This window comes from Ooceraea biroi, chromosome 5, assembly GCF_003672135.1.
Source record: "Ooceraea biroi isolate clonal line C1 chromosome 5, Obir_v5.4, whole genome shotgun sequence".
NCBI classification, from domain to species: Eukaryota; Metazoa; Arthropoda; class Insecta; order Hymenoptera; family Formicidae; genus Ooceraea; species Ooceraea biroi.
The window spans coordinates 5,040,015-5,057,162 of record NC_039510.1 but is presented as its reverse complement, the minus strand read 5'-3'; the positions used below and the strand labels follow the sequence as shown (position 1 = coordinate 5,057,162).

Genomic DNA, 17,148 nt, shown 5'->3' with positions numbered 1-17,148 from the left:
AGTTTGTTTCAATAGCTGTTTCCGATAACTGTTATTTCTTACAGTGTTGACATTATCCATGACATTTAGTAGCATTATAGCAATAAATGCAATAACAGTCGTGTTTATATCATCGTAAAAATGCAACTTCCGAAAGAGCATTCTCGACATGCGTTGCTTTTGTTTTTTAATCAAAAGAAAACTGCGGCTGAGAGTTATAGAATTCTTGTGGAAACTTATGGTGATTCTGCCCCATCAATTAAGACGTGTGAATACTGGTTTAGACGCTGTAAAAGTGGTGATACTGATGTGAAGGACAAAGAACGCTCGGGACAACCAAGAAAGCTTGAAAATGCAGATTTGCAAGCATTATTGCACGAAAATCCAACACAATCCACTTCAGAACTTGCCAGAGCATTAAATGTTGATCGTACAACAGTTACCAAACATTTACATGAAATGGGAAAAATTCAGAAAGAAGGGAAATGGGTTCGACATCAATTATCGAAATGTGCCATTTGAACATTTGCATTTCGTTGATCGCCAGGCAAAAAAAGAAGAGTCTTTTGTCTCGGATTGTTACTGGGGATGAAAAGTGCATCTATTTTGATAATCCGAAACGCAGAAAATCATGGGTGGATCCAGGCGAACCATCAACATCCACTCCGAGACGCAATATTCACGGCTCAAAAGTAATGCTCTGTATTTGGTGGGATAGTGTACTATGAGCTGTTAAATCCGCATGAGACTGTCACGGCTGATCGTTATCGACACCAATTGTACAAGTTGAAGCAAGCATTGGACCGAAAACGACCACCAATTGCGAGTAAAGGACGGAAAGTGATTCTTCTTCGTGACAACGCTCGACCTGACGTTGCGTTATCAGTGAAACAAACACTATTAGAGCTTGAATGGCAAGTCTTACCGCACCCCGCGTATTCTCCGGACATTGCTCCATGCGATTATTATTTGTTCCGGTCGATGCAACACGCTTTAGAGGATACACACTTTCATAATTTCGAAGAAGTGCGGAAATTCGTCGACGAATGGATCAACTGAAAAGAAGAATCATTTTATCGTGGTGGAATCCATCTCTTGCCAGAAAGATGGGAAAAAGTTATAGAAAACGAAGGAAAATAGTTTGATTAAGGTATTCATTCATTATCATATTTAAATACATGCGTTTTTGAGCAAAAAAAACCCTCAAAACTAAATCACACCCCTAATATTAATCATCCTTTACTCGAAAGGAACGTTAATATTTTCGAATTTTCTCTAACATACATTTTATCGTCACGCCTGTGAGATCGCGTTATCTCCGTCAGAACGTGATCATCGGTCGTTGGGAGCCGTCAGACGTTGGTAACACTGCCGCCGTCGGTAACAGTCGCTACCGTCCGCAGTAACGCTCCGCGAGATGGCGGCACGCGCGAGAGCGCGATTGAGAAAATTTAAATTGGCCGCTAAGCAGTTTCGACGGCTCATAAATCGCGCGCGTGCAAGCCGTTCTTTTCGTGTGGATTTTCCTCGATTTCGTGGAAAAATTCGCCGGATAGCCATCGAAAAGGGCACCAGGGTGGCGAGGCGTGCTGCGGGTACGGGTGAGCGATATCGTGAGTATCGTATCTTCGTATCACATGCATACGCGGCGCGAGTCATGACTGCCGTAAACGCATAGAGAATCTCGCGCCGCCATTACGGTGTCGTTTGATATGTTAACGAGCTTTGCTATTTGAGTGCCGATGTAACCCGGTTTCATCGCCGTTTTAGCTATACGGTGTCACGATGCTCGTGCAATTATCCGCATCCGATGTCATTTTATCACTTGTACGACACATGCTTGATGCCGACTCGGATTTCGCGTGGCACTCGGAACAGTTGACTGCGGATGCGATCGGCCGTGAGTGTAGACAAAGTAGCTACTTTATTTGTTTTTCTCGGCAATATCGGTTGATGAGTTTTGATTTTTGGATTACTTCTTCGCGGTTGTTCTGACGCGTAGAGGTTAAGACAGTTCGATGCGAGTAATCCAATTTAATTTGTAATTATATGTGTATGATATTAACCCTTTGCCTGTAAACGGGGGTCGTTTGTGTCCGGCCGAAAGCGACTATCTTCGGTACCTTAAAAACGGAGGAAGGGAGCCGCCTTGGACTATGTCGTGTAAAATTGTATCCAGACAGTGTACACACTCCCCAAGTTTAGTAAGTTTCGTCCACATACAGCCATTACAGCAAGCAGTTCGAATTGCGTCTGGACGTAAACGACCCTCGTTTACAGTTAACGTATACCAAGTGTGTAGGTGAGTGATTTTTTCATCAACTCTTTTTACATTTTTTATAAAGATTTGTAATATATATTTTTAGAAAATAAGTTTCAAGACAAAATCTTTAGTGTAAGTACACTTTTTAGCAGTAAAACATAATTATTTTAATAATTATTTTTTCTCATATCAACAATTTTTATATGTAAATATTCTTTACTCAAACTATTTGTGTGAATAAAATAACATTAAAATAAAAAAGTATTGATTTTCTTGTAAAATACTTGTATTTGCATGCTTAAACAAATGTTTTAAAAATGCTTTTTTCATGCTCAAAAATTAAGCTTTTTTTTTATTGTGCCATATTGCAATATTTTTTTATTGAAAGTATTATCCTTACGCTTTAATTTCCCGTTTGATTTTTTTTATTTCGATAATTTGTCCCCAAATTATAATTTTTTAAACAAAATAGTACATTTTCCGTGTTTTACTTTGTTTACATAAACACATTGTTTAAACAAACTATTTTTTACTTGGTTTTCCGATTGATTTACAAAATAGAAGAGTCAATATAACTATACGAATTGTTTCAGATTTTTTAAAACAGTTTAACCTATTTTTTAATGAGGTGGACGTAAATGACCCCCGTTTACAGGATAAAGGTGCCATAAAAACGTTTACAGGCAAAGGGATAATTATAGGTATAATGAATATTGATACCATAATAATAAGAAACATAAATTATCATATAAAATTGAAGGAACAAGATATTTTTCACTTTCATTCTAAAACCGATCAGCTTCTTTAGTTGCTCAATTAAATGCTGTCATATTATCATCATTCTTTCAATTTTATGAAATTTAATCGAAAAGATTTGATGCTGCAACCGACATCTTATCACGAATATTAATTTTCGTTACTTCACTCTAACCACTTGGCTATTAGCAATCATCTGCATTACCTAATCACTTTACACATCACTTAATAAAAACAAATATCACAACTATACGTACCATTATCGCTGCAACATAGCAACGCGATCCGTCATTCGACCGACAATTGATAATAACCATCCCCCGACGACGAATTATTACGACAAAGTAACGATCCGGCGGAAGTATCTCGGCGTCTTACCGCGAGAGAGCCCCGCGTAATCCCGGCTGCAATCCTTTTGCGTCCACGCGGGCGACTTTCACTTTTCCTTCGCTGACGATGCGTCTAACCGAGCGACGGCGATTCTTTACCCGCGCGAGGAAGAAAGAGCGTGCCCGGCGAGCGCGCGCCGAGAATTTACGTAGCACTTAATCCCGCCGCTTAGAAGGCCTCGGCGAAATCACCCTACTTCACATTCTCGGGTACCCGTTCCTCCGCACCTTCGAGTCGCCTCATCCTCCACCCTCTTCTTCCTCTCCTCCTGCTCCTCCCTTTCTTCCTCCTTCGCCACTCATCATCGTGAACATCCTTGCTTCGCCTTCGAGCACCTCCGCCCGCGCTTTTTATTAGCTGACGAGAGAGCGGCGATATTTTCGCGAAGTACACCTTATCAACGTATATCATTTGGCATTTGGTTCTTTCTGCCTTTATGCGTTGTCGTAGGTAGGTCAAAGCGAACGAAACTAATCTACGACGATGGTGAAATAAACGGTTTTGTAATAGATTATTGGAGGATTATCCAGAGGGAAGATTTCGAAATTGATTCTGATACCGATTCTTTTGTATTATTCATATCTTTTTTCTTTTATTGTTATTTAATGTTATCTAAACATCTCGCGATTGATTAATTATAAAAGATTGACGATGCATTATGAAAAAAACTTTGCACTCTCCGAGACGCACAATAAATGAATGCCGATTAATTTGCGGTAACATCGCGAATTAAAATATCCGCCGCGAAACGCATCTCGCAATTTACTTATCCCGCGATCTCGGCCAACTAATTGCCACGTTTCCACGTAACGACCACCTTGAACCTCCGTTGATCAAAGATTTGATTACCATTTGAATCGCCCCAAAATTCCCCTGTCGAATGTCCCTCCGCTCGTTTCCTCAGCGCTACATAAAGTACAATAACGCGAGAAGGCTCCGCGAATCAGCTGCGAAGCCAATCCCTTAATCGTGAGTACTAAAATATTATAAGGCGCGTAATCGGCCGCGATCTCGCGCCGAAATCCACCGGCTAATCTCTCCACCGTAAAAGCGGTTTTATGTACCTATCGCCGGGCGAGTGCTTCAGCTCTCGCTGCTTTCCGAGATTTTAATGGCAGTCACACGGCAAGGCCGATGTGGCGGCGAGCGGGCGCGGGCGAGCCGGCCGGTACGAGTGTACACATTATTCCGTCGTCAGAGACAACAGAAACGTTAATCTCGGTCGCCAATTATCGGTTTTAGGTGGCACTCTTCGTTGTCTTTCGCTCGTGCGGCGCGGGCATCGTCCGCCGCGCTAAAAACCACCCGCGCTCGCTCGCTCGCTCGCTCGAAAGAATGATTAAACGCGACTCGATTCATCGATTATCGGCTTTGCGCCCCCGAAGGGAGATCGTCCTCGCCTGTAGCGCGCCGCTGTGGCCGCTCTCCGGTTTATATCACGGTCTCTTCAACGAGCCGGCTCGCAAATCCACCGATCTTAATTCCCGATTCTGGCCGATCAGACTTTAATGAAAATTTAATGGTGACTATTGAAAAAATCGTAATGGCAAGTTTAGAGTTTCTCTCTCTCTCTCTCATCCATGAAGGATTTCTATGTTGACGCAACGCGAGATTTTTGAATGTAGAAATTACGCACTCGCTTCGTGCTTGTCCCGAAGCTTTCAAGGGTTTCGAATTCACCAAGGAGTCCTTAAAGTAAAAGTCGCGTTTCGTAAGTTATCCCCGGAGAGCGCGTTTGCGAAGATAGAAATCAACGTTACTAGGGCGTTTCCCGATATGTTCCCCGTTGTATTTCTTCATTCCGATACGCAATACGGAGCAGTTAACGGCCTATCGTGCGCTACGCTATGTTCGCGGCTTATTTACCGATCCAGCATTTTGCGATTCGAGGCAGGCCGACTTGCGCGATTCGCCGTGCTCGAAATCGACGACGAGCGGCGATGGCTCGTGATTACGGGACAAATCAGTGGATTATCCGGAAGCTCGGTTTCGCGAGCGCGAGAGCCGGGGAATACGACACCGGAGCAGTTTCCATTTCGACCGGGAGGGTAACAATCCGTAGCGGGGACGGGGTCGGGCAGTGACGAGTCTCCGTCTGTTCCGCTAAAGGGCAGGGAGCCGCGGGTGGAAACGAGTCGAGAGGAGCGAGATCGAGGAATAGGGAAAGAAGAGGAAGACGGCGATGTGTGCGAACGGAAGGGAAAACTTGCAGCATAGCGCGCGCGCGCTTCCACTATGTTGAAGCAGAGAAACGAGGGACGACGACGAGCGAGCGAGGGAAACCGTGAAAGGAAAGCAACGCGACGGCCGACGAGAGACGACAGGGATAAACGGGAAAGAGAGAAAGAGGGAAAGAGAGATGAACACATGCAGTAGAGAAAGAGAGAAAGAGAGGGAAAGAGAGACGAATACATAGAGGAAGGGGTTAGAGAGTGAAAGGGGTGTGGGCATTGCATCCGGAAAAATAAAGGAAAGTAGCGCCGGTAATCCAGAGCGCGGCCCCGGGTCTTACCGAGGCTTCCACGGATGTTTATTGAGTCGGCGCGCGCACGCGCTACATGCAACACTATCATCTCATCTCATCCGGTCTCGTCTCATCGCCCGTGTATCTCCCCATGCTTCTCTCTCATCTCTCTTTTTCTCTCTTTCTATGTGTGTGTCTCTCTCTCTCTCTCTCTTTTCTCTCTCCATCCCGTTGTCAACTCATTTGCCGTCCCTCGTTCCTCCCTTTCTCCGTATCTCTCGCTCTTCGAGTCTCCTCCTCTTTCTTCTCGATTCTACTTCCATCAAGCCGTTCTTTCCCTGCCCTCGCCACTGCTTGCTTTTTTTCCGTTCGCCACCTTATCCCGCGCGCCTTCGCGACGTCCATTCAATCCTATCTCATCTGCCCGAGGTTAGCCGGGACCTCTCCCGTCGTCCCATTTTCCCTCTGGGCCCCGTCAACTCCTTCATTCATTTCTAACTCGGCGAACACGCTGACCGATCCTCACCCCGGCCTCGATGGCGCGCCTCATTTCTGCCCGGTACTGTTTGCAACGGTTCGGAAATGTAATACTTGACGCGGCGACCAGGTCGCTCGGGATTGAGTCTGCTCTGTTACGTAATTGAATCTCGCACCGCGTTTCTGAGATTGAACATTTAATTCCGGCCCGGAAGCGGACGCGTATTTTATATCCGCTGGATACTGTCGCGTATTATCGATAGTTTTCGGTTCGGGCTTTACGTCGAGCCATTTAAATCCTTCTTATCTGGAATTACATTTAAGCTCTACTTAATCAGTCAACGACTGATCGAGAGAGCAGCTCAATGATTCGCGCGCTGGCTCAAAAAATTATCTTCAAAATAATCTTTCGTGTCGCGATTTCCTCACGCTAAGCTGCCGTAATGACAGGATTAATCGGAATAACGAATGGAGTGTGTAAATGGACATTATTTGACGATCGACAATCGTCGCTTTTTATCGTGATATCTGCCAAACGAGCGACCGGCGCTTTTAACGATTTTCTAACGGGTTCGCGTTTATCACGGGAAGATCGAGATTAAAGCGGATAAAGTGCCCTGCAATGTCACGTTTACCCCCGTGTCATAATTACGCTGATCGAGCTTACGGGATCGTGATTGCAAAGTACGTCCCCGATCGAAACGGCAATATAGAGGCGAGCCGCGCGAGAGCCCGCGCCGACCACGCCACACGATTCAGATAAATCTCTCCCGAGTGAAACACGTGCGCGCGTGGTCCCCTCGAAAGGGTTGTTTACACGCTGATAACCGACGCATAGGGTATGAGATTATTGTAAAGATAGGAAATCGTGTGTATAACGTACGGTTATAACCTACGCCACGTCGACGAGATACGCCGCACGCGTTTCTTTCTTGCGCCGCGCTTCAATTACGCGCGCATCGTCGACGCGTGTTTACGCAGCTCTTATGTAGCGCCTCGCTTTTTCCGCGCGTCCTTTGGGCGCTCATGCTGTACACATTTTTTCGATCTTCTTTTGAAGCGATCAGTTACACGGATCAGTTTTATGATACGTTTCTTCGTAAGGTTTTTAGGATATCGACGGAATTAGGTCTGAATACTCGGAAAATCCTGCGTTTTAATTCACTTTTATCAAGTTTAATAGAAAAATAGAATGACTGCACGTAGTTGCGCTGCATGTGTTCTCCAACGCGTGCAATCTTATCAGAAATCGTTTTCCAAGAGACGTAAGATCTTACGTCAAAGTGCGGGAAGTCCGACGAACAAAATTACACCGGTAAGGTTAACAGCAATAAATGTTACGTCAGATAGCGATTTTTATGCAAATCGCGAATTTTAGGAATCCGTTCGTTTCTGCTTAATTTCGCGTAATAAATAGGCATATTCGGCGAACGGATTTATTTGTTAAACACGATGCAGCCACGTGCGATCGGATTCGCTGATTCGTCGAACTCCTCGTTTGTTAACATCGAAGCGGCAGAGAAGCTACGGATAAAATTAGAAATAATTAACGAAGTTAAACCACCGCGTAGGGCGTAGGACAGGCGGTAGCTTTAATAGCCACCTGTAACCGGTTATTACTTTTTCGCTTTCTCGGATCGTTCGCCACGCACGTACCGGCAAATGACACTTCCTCGTCGCCGTAAACGAAACTCATCTCTTTTCTCTCTTTGATGCGAAATCGCTTTCTTGCCACGGCATCGCGATGCATCACGCGCACGCGTGAGGAAGGTACACGCGCGCCGATCAATCTTGAATCCCTCGAATTACCCTCACAAACCTCGCAAACCCTCGAAATAGCCCTTAGAATACGGCAATATTATTTTGTGTGGGAAACGTCGATACCATAACGATGTTAAAGTTAATTAAAAGTTATTTAGTCATTTGATACGAAATTGATGAAAATTACTCTCTCTTTAGCACGACGAATTCTTGTTCACAAAACTGACCCTTTTTTATTGAGCTCTTGCGTGGTCTTTTGCGAAATTTGTCGCGATTTTCATCTCATTCGTTATCCTCGGTTTTCGTGGAAGGGTGACGCGGATGCTCGTTCCTTACTTAATTGCGAAAATCCGAAAAGTAGATTGTTCTCGGTCTTCCGGATTCTACGCTCGGTTAATGCGCCACCCCCGTTGCGCTCAGATAGTCCGGAAACTCGACGATTCTCCCTCTTTCTTCTCTCTTTTCTTACCCCGTGTCATGGCCACTGTCATTCTTCATCCTCGTTTCTCTATCGGGACCTCGCGGCGTTTGTTGCTTTCGGTGTTCCACCGACACCAAGAAGAATTAGAAGCACGTTGACGACGACGACAACGACGACGACGATGTCGACTTGCACCTTTCTCTTTCTACGGACCGGCTTGTTCTTTTTCCCTTCTTTCGCCTCCGTTATTCTCCACCTCGGTTCTCCTGTTACTCTATATCGGGGAGCCTCCATTAAATTCATTAGGCCATTAGTGGCTGCAACCCTCCAAGATGGCTCCCGTCGCCTGGCAACGCTCTGCTTCTCCACGCTCACCCTCTCCGCTTCTCTTTCCCTCCATCTCTCTTACCCTCTTGCTTTCCCTCGGTCTCTCTCCATTACTCCCTATCTCCTGGCTCCGATCTCTCTCTTCCTCTCTTTTATTCTCCCTCTCACTCTGGTCCTCCTAGTCACTCTTCTTCCGTCTCTCTTGTTCTCTCCACACGTTTTCCGGGGCGGGTTGGTCTTGGCGGGTGTAATTAGATTCAACGAGCGGCAAGAGGGAAGGGTGCGGGGTGGCTTGCTAGAGGTTGGAAAAGGTGGTCGCCCAGGAGGTTAGCCTGCTCTCGAGGTACGTCGCTGAAGAGGGCCATTGCCAGACGATGGCCAGAGGTTTCCCCCGTTCCTCCTCACAGTATCCTGACAAGCCCCCTCGTCCTTCTTCACCCGGACCCTCTCCTACGATCTACCGGGTAGATTTTGGCGCTTGCGGAATCGTTCGTTTCCGTCCTCGCTCACGACGAGTAAATTTTATCGTTGCTCTCCCACGAGATAATTGTGCGTCGCGCATTTGTCCACCACGTAAACGAATCCTTCGGGATTCGCGGCAGAAAGAAGAGACTCGATCTCACGTAACGCGCGAAAGTTAATTAACACGATCGTAATTGCGAGAATTCTTTTCGCTTCTGTATCTGTGACATTTATACAATAAGTAATGTAGTTCGTATTTATGGTATTAAGTATTTTTACCATTTATATCTGTATTATGGCACATCTGTTTTTGAAAACATGTTTACATGCAAGATGAAAGACAAAGTGACTCACGTACAATGCAAACTTCACTGCTGTTTATGACTCGACATTACAATTTGTTAGACAAGTCGGAATTAGATTTTCGGAGCATTTTCGATTTTCGCTTCTCGTAATGACAGTCCCTCTACAGGGATCTTCCTCGAGACAATTAAGGCATGCTACGTAATGTATAGGTACCGCGAAGTGATAGCATAACTATGGGAAGATTAGGCGAGTCAAGACGGTGGACAGCGTCGCGTCTTTAAACGCAGGCAAGAACGCGATCGTACAAGCGGCTGTTTTCGGGGGTGGTAGAGCAAAGGGGACTCTTAAAATACTCCGAGAGCTTCTAAATCATGGAGGCTTAGTCGCCGTCGTGCGCGAGCAGGGATTACCTACCTTACTTCAAAGTGCCCTGCAGGTGCAGGCTCTCCGTTTCGAATCCTCTGCCACGACAGAACGTTGAATCATGACGCGTCAGTCGCGCTTAACGACACCGTTTCGTGCGTGCTCGTCGAATGCGCGTTTTTTTATCCTGTTCTGTTCAGGTCGTCCCTGTCCTCGCCCCATCGCGAGTAACACTCGCGCTGCATCCTGGATTTAACGCTCGGTACGCGCTCTGAGATGCTTTACGAACGAAATGCCAGACACCCCCGAAGCGCACGCGCTTACCAAATTATTTCAGTCAGATCTGTAAACAAGGATAGAGAAACGGAACATCCTGGAACCGCGATTCGATTCGCTTTCTGAGCGCAATAACTCCGTTCGATTTGCTCGTCGCATCTCGCCGGCATTTGCAAGCGTTAGGAACGTTCCCTCGGTGAACACCGGCAAATTTAAGCGCACGCTTATTTCCGGTAGGACCCGCGAGGCGAGGCGAGGTGCCTCCGGTCTAACCACCGGGGGTAACCACTGCGGGCGAATCAGAGAATATTCGGAAGCGCACGGGCGGCTAACGATTACCATAAGAATTAAACGCGGATGGAGGAACGCTAGTGAGCGGGTTCCCTCGCTCCCCCACGTCCGGGGGACGAGGCAACGTCATTTCATTTTCGCGGCAAACGAAGCCGAGGAAGAATTCTCCCAATTCTCTAAGCCCCCGCCCTAAGCCCTCAATTTCACTAGAGTAAAAGCTCAACGCGGGAAGCGTGATAAAATGGCTTCTTATTCCCGCGTTTATATTCAATCTCGACGCCGGCGGCGCAGCCACAAAGGGCTCCATTTGAAACACGTTAGTCGGATGCGATATACGCCGGATAGACGCGCTCTTGTGCGCGTACATACGCGGCGGGGGAGGAGAGAATCGCGCGGTGATGCATTATGTAGTACCTCGCTGATCCTTATATGCATCTATGCATGGGCTCCGCGACGCACAAACTTTATAGGCGTGCTGTGCACGCTCACCACCAATCTCCGAATCGTTAAGCGTAACCGTGGACGCACTCCGACAATGCACTTTCATTGCGTCTGGAAAAGGATCTTTTTGATAATCGAAGTTTGTCGTCTCGTGCCCTCTCTCGTATCCTCGAGGCGGACACCAAACATCCGCTACAGAAACTCGCATGTATTCTCGAGAATGCGAGATACATCTCTCGTAATTGTCTTAATCTTTAGTTGCTTTAAAGATGTAGGAAATATTCGTAGTTGTTCGAGTCTTCAAAAGAATGAGAAATTTATATTCTTTTTTTCTCTAGTTGCTGACTGTTTATGCTGTTATTGACCATGCTCTGTTCTCCTTTTGCTATGACTTTTATTACTTATTTTGTACGGTGCAAATTTAGAAAGGATCGTCGTTTTTTACAGACGGAGTCCTCGTGTCGCATCCATTTAATCACTCGAGGGTCGCTTCAGCCTGATACTCGAGAAAATGCGAGTACAGCTCAACTTTATGGCAGCGTGCATAGGTACGTACAACGTTTCGCACTTTGGTTGATTGCTCACGCTCGAAGACAATCGGCTCTGCCAAATGGACCGATCGACATCGGTCTCCAGATGTTATAGCAATTATATAGGGAGAACAAATAATTCGCCAAAGTGTTCTCTCCGTTCCATCTCTGAAATAAATTCCTTTCCATTTTTTCAAACGACTGTATAATAATTTATACCGAGCACATTTATTCATACCGAAAGACATTTGCGCTATGATGGCAGTTCGCGGAAGATAAGTTTCTCAAACCGAATAAGGATCTTATAACAAAGATCAGAGGAAAACTCGCGCGTTCCAACCCGGAACACATTTTCTATGCTAATGAGCGGTGCCAAAATGAGCCAGTCGAGGCAACCTCGAGAGTGAGCGGAACACCGGAGCGAACGGCGCTCGCTTGATTCGAGAGCTGGTGGCACCAGCGGCGCTAGCTCGCGTACCGGTAATAAATAACGTGGTACTCCAAGATCCACTCTGTACGGCACATGCGAGATATAGTAGCGTGCAATAGTATGCATATAGAACCGCGCAGTAAATATATAGCGAAGCGGATGGGAATGACGTCGCGCGTACGGAAACTGCCGACGCTTGAAACCGAATATCTTGCGTCTAAGCATAGTATCGCGACGAAAAATGCGAGTACGTTCCGAACTTTGAGCGTTGCATCGGCATCCTCCTCGAGAAGTGAAAGTGCATGCGAGCTGGTGAGATTTGATAAATCGACACTCGATGGCAAACGTCGAAATGTTGGACGCCGTTAATTTTGTCTTTTTTTTAATCAGAGTCGATGTCTCCCGCCACTCTGGCTGCATCACTGACCTTGGCTATGTTAACAGTATGAGATAATGACGAAAGGTGACGAAACGCGTTGGTTACGCCAATGCGTGAGAGCGATGATGATAACGCGATGAGAGACGTTGGCGCAGATACGCGAGCCTCATATCTTTATTACCCCTCGCGCGCGAGACACGTTGCTCAAGTTAATGTTAATTGCCATTTTATCTTACTCAGACGACTGATATTTTGTGCGCGTGATCCTCGCAAACTTTACAGCGCGTAAACGAGTGAGGCGACGTACCGAGCCGCGAAAACGCTTGATTCAATAATCGAAACGCATCAATAATCGAGAGACATTTCTAAGAACGATCACGAAAAATGATTATCGTAGAAATATCAAAATTTATGTTAATAATTTATTTATTAGATACTTTTATCTTAAAAGCGCTATTCTAAAAGGAATTTTTGTCTTGCGATATTAAATTACACTAAAAATATGAATCCGATATTAGTCCTCGACGGTCCTTTCGGTATAATTCCATAGTCGCAGAAGGGACCACGTGCGGAATCCGCAATATTTGTCCACCCTCGTATGTACGTATAGATACGTGGTGGTTGCGTCTCGGCGCCGGGGAAGAGATCGGCGTCGCCCATGGGAGAACGAACGCGCCGTAAGTAAGAGGCAACATATTCACGAGGCTGTATCGGATTTTATTCCGCGGGTAAATCCTCGAATCTCAGCGGACCCGTGCCTCGGTCCTCGCGTCGTCTCCTTCGCCCTCTCGCGATTCGTCCCGCAGTGATGGTCCTTAACCCACCCTCGTTGCTACTGCTCTCGTTCTCTTCCTCCTCATCCTCATCCTCATCCTCATTCCCTTTCTCTTCCTCTCGTGTCGCTCGCGTGATTCTTTCGTTCTGCGGAGAAGTTTCGGGAGTTACGACGACTGCTCGTAAGCCAACATAGACGATGACAGTCCTAGCACGTCTTTTTCCCTGGCGAAGGTCATTTCGTCGCGGGGTTGCGGCCCACCCTAGCCTACTTCGTTCCATCTCGTCCTCGCCCATCCTCTCGTTTTCCTGCCACGTCCCTCGCCGGAGCTCGTCCGTATTCAAATGTTCAGCCGGGGATGCACGGAGGCGGACGAGAACCGAATTACCTGGCCTGAATAGGGAACCGGCGAGGAGGCAGTGGAGGACTGGTTGTTTCGGGGCGAGGCGAGAAGAAAGTAGGACGTCCGATGAGAAAAGGTTCTCCCTTTTCATTTCTTTTCGCCAAGTATTGCGTCACGCGGTTAAAAATTTCGTTCCAGCGCAACTTGCTTTTTTTTAAGTTAATTGCAAATAAAAATCTAATTAGTCTAAAGGGGAACATTGCTTCAAGAATCCTTCCAGGTTTTTCTGTTATTAAATTTGTCACATAAATTTTGAAAGCGCAGAATAAGAATCTTTCCGAGATCTTTTTTTATTTTCTCGGATACAGAAATGCGTGTACGAGACGACGTTTTGAAGGAGTTCGTGACGCTTTTTTTTTGAGGAAAGAGTGTCGTATGCTGTGCGATAAGATTACGGAAGAAGATAAGTTGCGGAGAGATAAAACGCTCTTTGTACATTGGACTTATAATTAGGTAGAATTTTAAGTAGCGCGACTTCACCGAGATCTCGAAAAAAGAAAACATGCCGATAACGGTGCACTCGCGAGTACTCTAATTAAAACTGGGGGCCACACCCACCGCTCGCACAATAAAATAAAAATTGCGAGTCGCTGTAAATAGCAATCACTGTAATTGATATAATTAACGTGCCGGTTTTCCGATGCCGTTACTGGATCGCAATAAAGCCGGTTCTTAAATGGGCCCGTCATACACGCATAATGGGGAACATACGGGGATGCCGCGCGGCATCTTATAACTGCTGCGCCATTAACGGCGCCCGCGATCATTGTAATATACGTTTAGTTTAGTTTAGCAGCACGAGGGTGGCTGCGAGAGCCACCGCCGCGCGACCGAACCCTCGTGTGTGCCCGGCCGAGGGTGCATAATTTATCGCCGCGTCCCGATCGCCGTAATGCAATACGTTACACGCTCGGCGTGCATGCGGACTCTGTGTTAGGTTATCGATACCCTCCCTCAATGTCCGAGGGAAGCATAACTAACTACCTATAAATAGCGCGATCATGTATCGGCATTCATTGCCCCGGTGCTACCCCGCACGATGCCCTTATGTTTCGTGACGTAACAGGCGATGGTACAGGCATCGTCGAGTCTCGTCTTCTCTGTCATAAATATCTTTCCTTTCACGAAAAATTTGCTTCCCTCGTGAAATAAAAATTTCAGAATTGCGAGAGTTCACTGGATCGCGAACTCGCAAGACAAATATAGCAATCTTATCAGCAAACTCGCGCGGGTAGGGAGGGTGATACAGTGGCGAGGCGTTGCTTTAGAATAGAATCAGTTTTTTATTGTGACTAGATTACAAACGGGGCCTTTTACGGCGCTCAATATCGCCCAGTAGGAACGTTTACACGTAGTGAGTGAGGTGACAAACGGGAACGGGGTATGTCCTCCCCATACGCGACTGCTCGCGGATCGCTCGCCGCGGGGAGGACTAGGGCTAGACATGATTACGACGAACGTTTGTACGACATCGGGATCCATACAAAATAGCGATCGCTTCTAACGTTCCTTAAGTGGCTACGTGCCGATCTACAGCGCGAGATCAGCCAGGCCGCGCTGTCGACTTTTTAAGTCGATAGATTCGCGTCGTCGTCGTCGTCGTCGTTACATCTCCCCCCGGTCCAAATCTCTCTCCAAGAGACGCACCACCACACTCCCCCGTTACATAATAATTTACACAATTACCTCCGTGGCCTCGACGCGCGGCGTCATCGCTATACATATGTGGGTACTTTTTGGATTCAACTTTGGTATCGTTCTCGTTCTCGCTCTTGCTCTCGTTTTCTCTCTCTCTCTCTTTCTCTCTGCGGTCTATATCAAATAATAAGCTACTTATAAAAATAGGACATTTCGTTGGTTAACGTCAACGCTCCGTTAATCACACAATCAAGGGACATACGTATAAGTTAAAACGCTGCCGCTGGAACGATAAGGAGTAGTTTCGGTAGGGGTGGTAGGTCTCGACGGATCCCGAAAAGTCCAATTGCACGCGCCGCGCGAGGATAACTGCGAATATTGTTTCGATAATTACTCGACGATACTAATTCATATTTATAACGTACGCCTAGTCGATTATGATATTCCATACACTGTACAGTCCGCACGCTTTAACTTACAGCCTACAGGGTTTCCGTATTCTGCACTGAATAGTCGTTATTATCGTCATTACGGTGTAACAATTGTTTTGGTATACAGTTACGCACCGCGCACAAACCGGCGCATCTACTATACATGTATCTACAGAATAGTGAGTACGTGATCCACGCGGGATCTTTATCATAGCCGCGTCGCTCTTGCGTTGTTGTTTTCCTCTCAGAAATCAACCCTCCGACTTTTCGCGTCGCGCCGAAAGAACCAAGGGAAAACCAAGGGATCATTAAAGCAGGCGTCGTATACGATTAGCGCGTTCGCGTCGCTCGACTCGGGGAAACGCGTTTCTTTTTTCTTGTTCCTCCCGAGCGAAATAATATTACGCATTCATTTACAGTCGCGACATAGGTAAGTATATACAGCACGATGGATCGCCGAAAGTAAAGTCGGAAAGAAAATCGGGGGGTTAAGCATTCACGATCGCGGCGGAAGCTTAACATTTGTACTCCGTCAACTTTGACCTGTCTTGAGGAATATCCGCGAATCTACGGAACTCGCTGAATTCGCAGTCCGTCGAACGCGCCCGACGTAGTCGCTGCTCGTGTTTTATTATCGTATTTACAATGTTAGCAAGTGTTGACTGCAAGTCCTGTCAACATCTTGATCACTGCGACAGACACGGATTCCTCGTCGTTGCTGTTGTCCCCGATTATCCCACGAAGATCTCGATATTAGACATTATCGTCCGCAAAATTTGCAAGAATCGATTACTTTCTGCTTCGACACAACTTCAATTTTACTCGAGGATTAATCAATGTAGTAAAAACACGTCTTTTTATCTTTACGGATATTTTAAAAAAGCAGTGTAAAATGCAAACAATTATTTTGGCTTACATATTGTGTGTGAGACTTATCAAGTCGATTTTGTACAACTGGCTTCCAAGATGTGTTCGCGTTAGACATTCGATATGCAAAACGAGATCTCGCGAGCAATCGGAGAGAATCACAGCAACGTCAATGATAATTCGATAAGATTCTACTGGCCTCAATCGTCGTCCCGCGGCAAAGACAGCGTCTGCGAGCCGGACGCGATCGGCGGAGTCGTCCAGCAGTCGAAAAACGACGGCCAGTAGCCGGTGGCGGTGGTCGCGTGCTGCCAGTAGCCAGTTAGTCCGGTACCACCTCCGGCGGTTGTGCCTGGTCCGCCCACGCCAATACCGACACCCACGCCGATGCCACCGGTGGCGGCGGCCACCTGTTCAGGATTTACCATGCCACTCGCCTCGATGACTCCACGCTCGTCCACGTCCATCTTCTGGTCCGCCGCGGACCCGTCCTCGTCGTACATGAGGTAATGCGGGTGCGAGGTCGTCGACGAGGGCGTCGACGACAACGTCGGCGATGCGGCGGACCTAGGCCTGGGTCACTCTTGCGACCTGAGCTGATTGTCGCCCGGCTGGCCGGACACTGCGGCGGCGGCCGTCGGCACCACCTGATTCCCGCCACCGCCGCTACCACTGAGGGAACTCCCGGAATTCGGATTCGCGACGTGATGATGGGGGC

General features: G+C 46.8%; 1 protein-coding gene across 1 annotated transcript; it reads right to left on the bottom strand.

The window, feature by feature from the left end:
• Nucleotides 1-14,757: 14,757 nt before the first annotated feature.
• On the bottom strand, nucleotides 14,758-17,144 carry LOC113561969. Its single transcript, XM_026969664.1, has one exon. It carries the CDS (start codon nucleotides 16,931-16,933, stop codon nucleotides 16,631-16,633), a length of 303 nt encoding a protein of 100 aa, XP_026825465.1. The 5' UTR covers nucleotides 16,934-17,144; the 3' UTR covers nucleotides 14,758-16,630.
• Nucleotides 17,145-17,148: the final 4 nt, after the last annotated feature.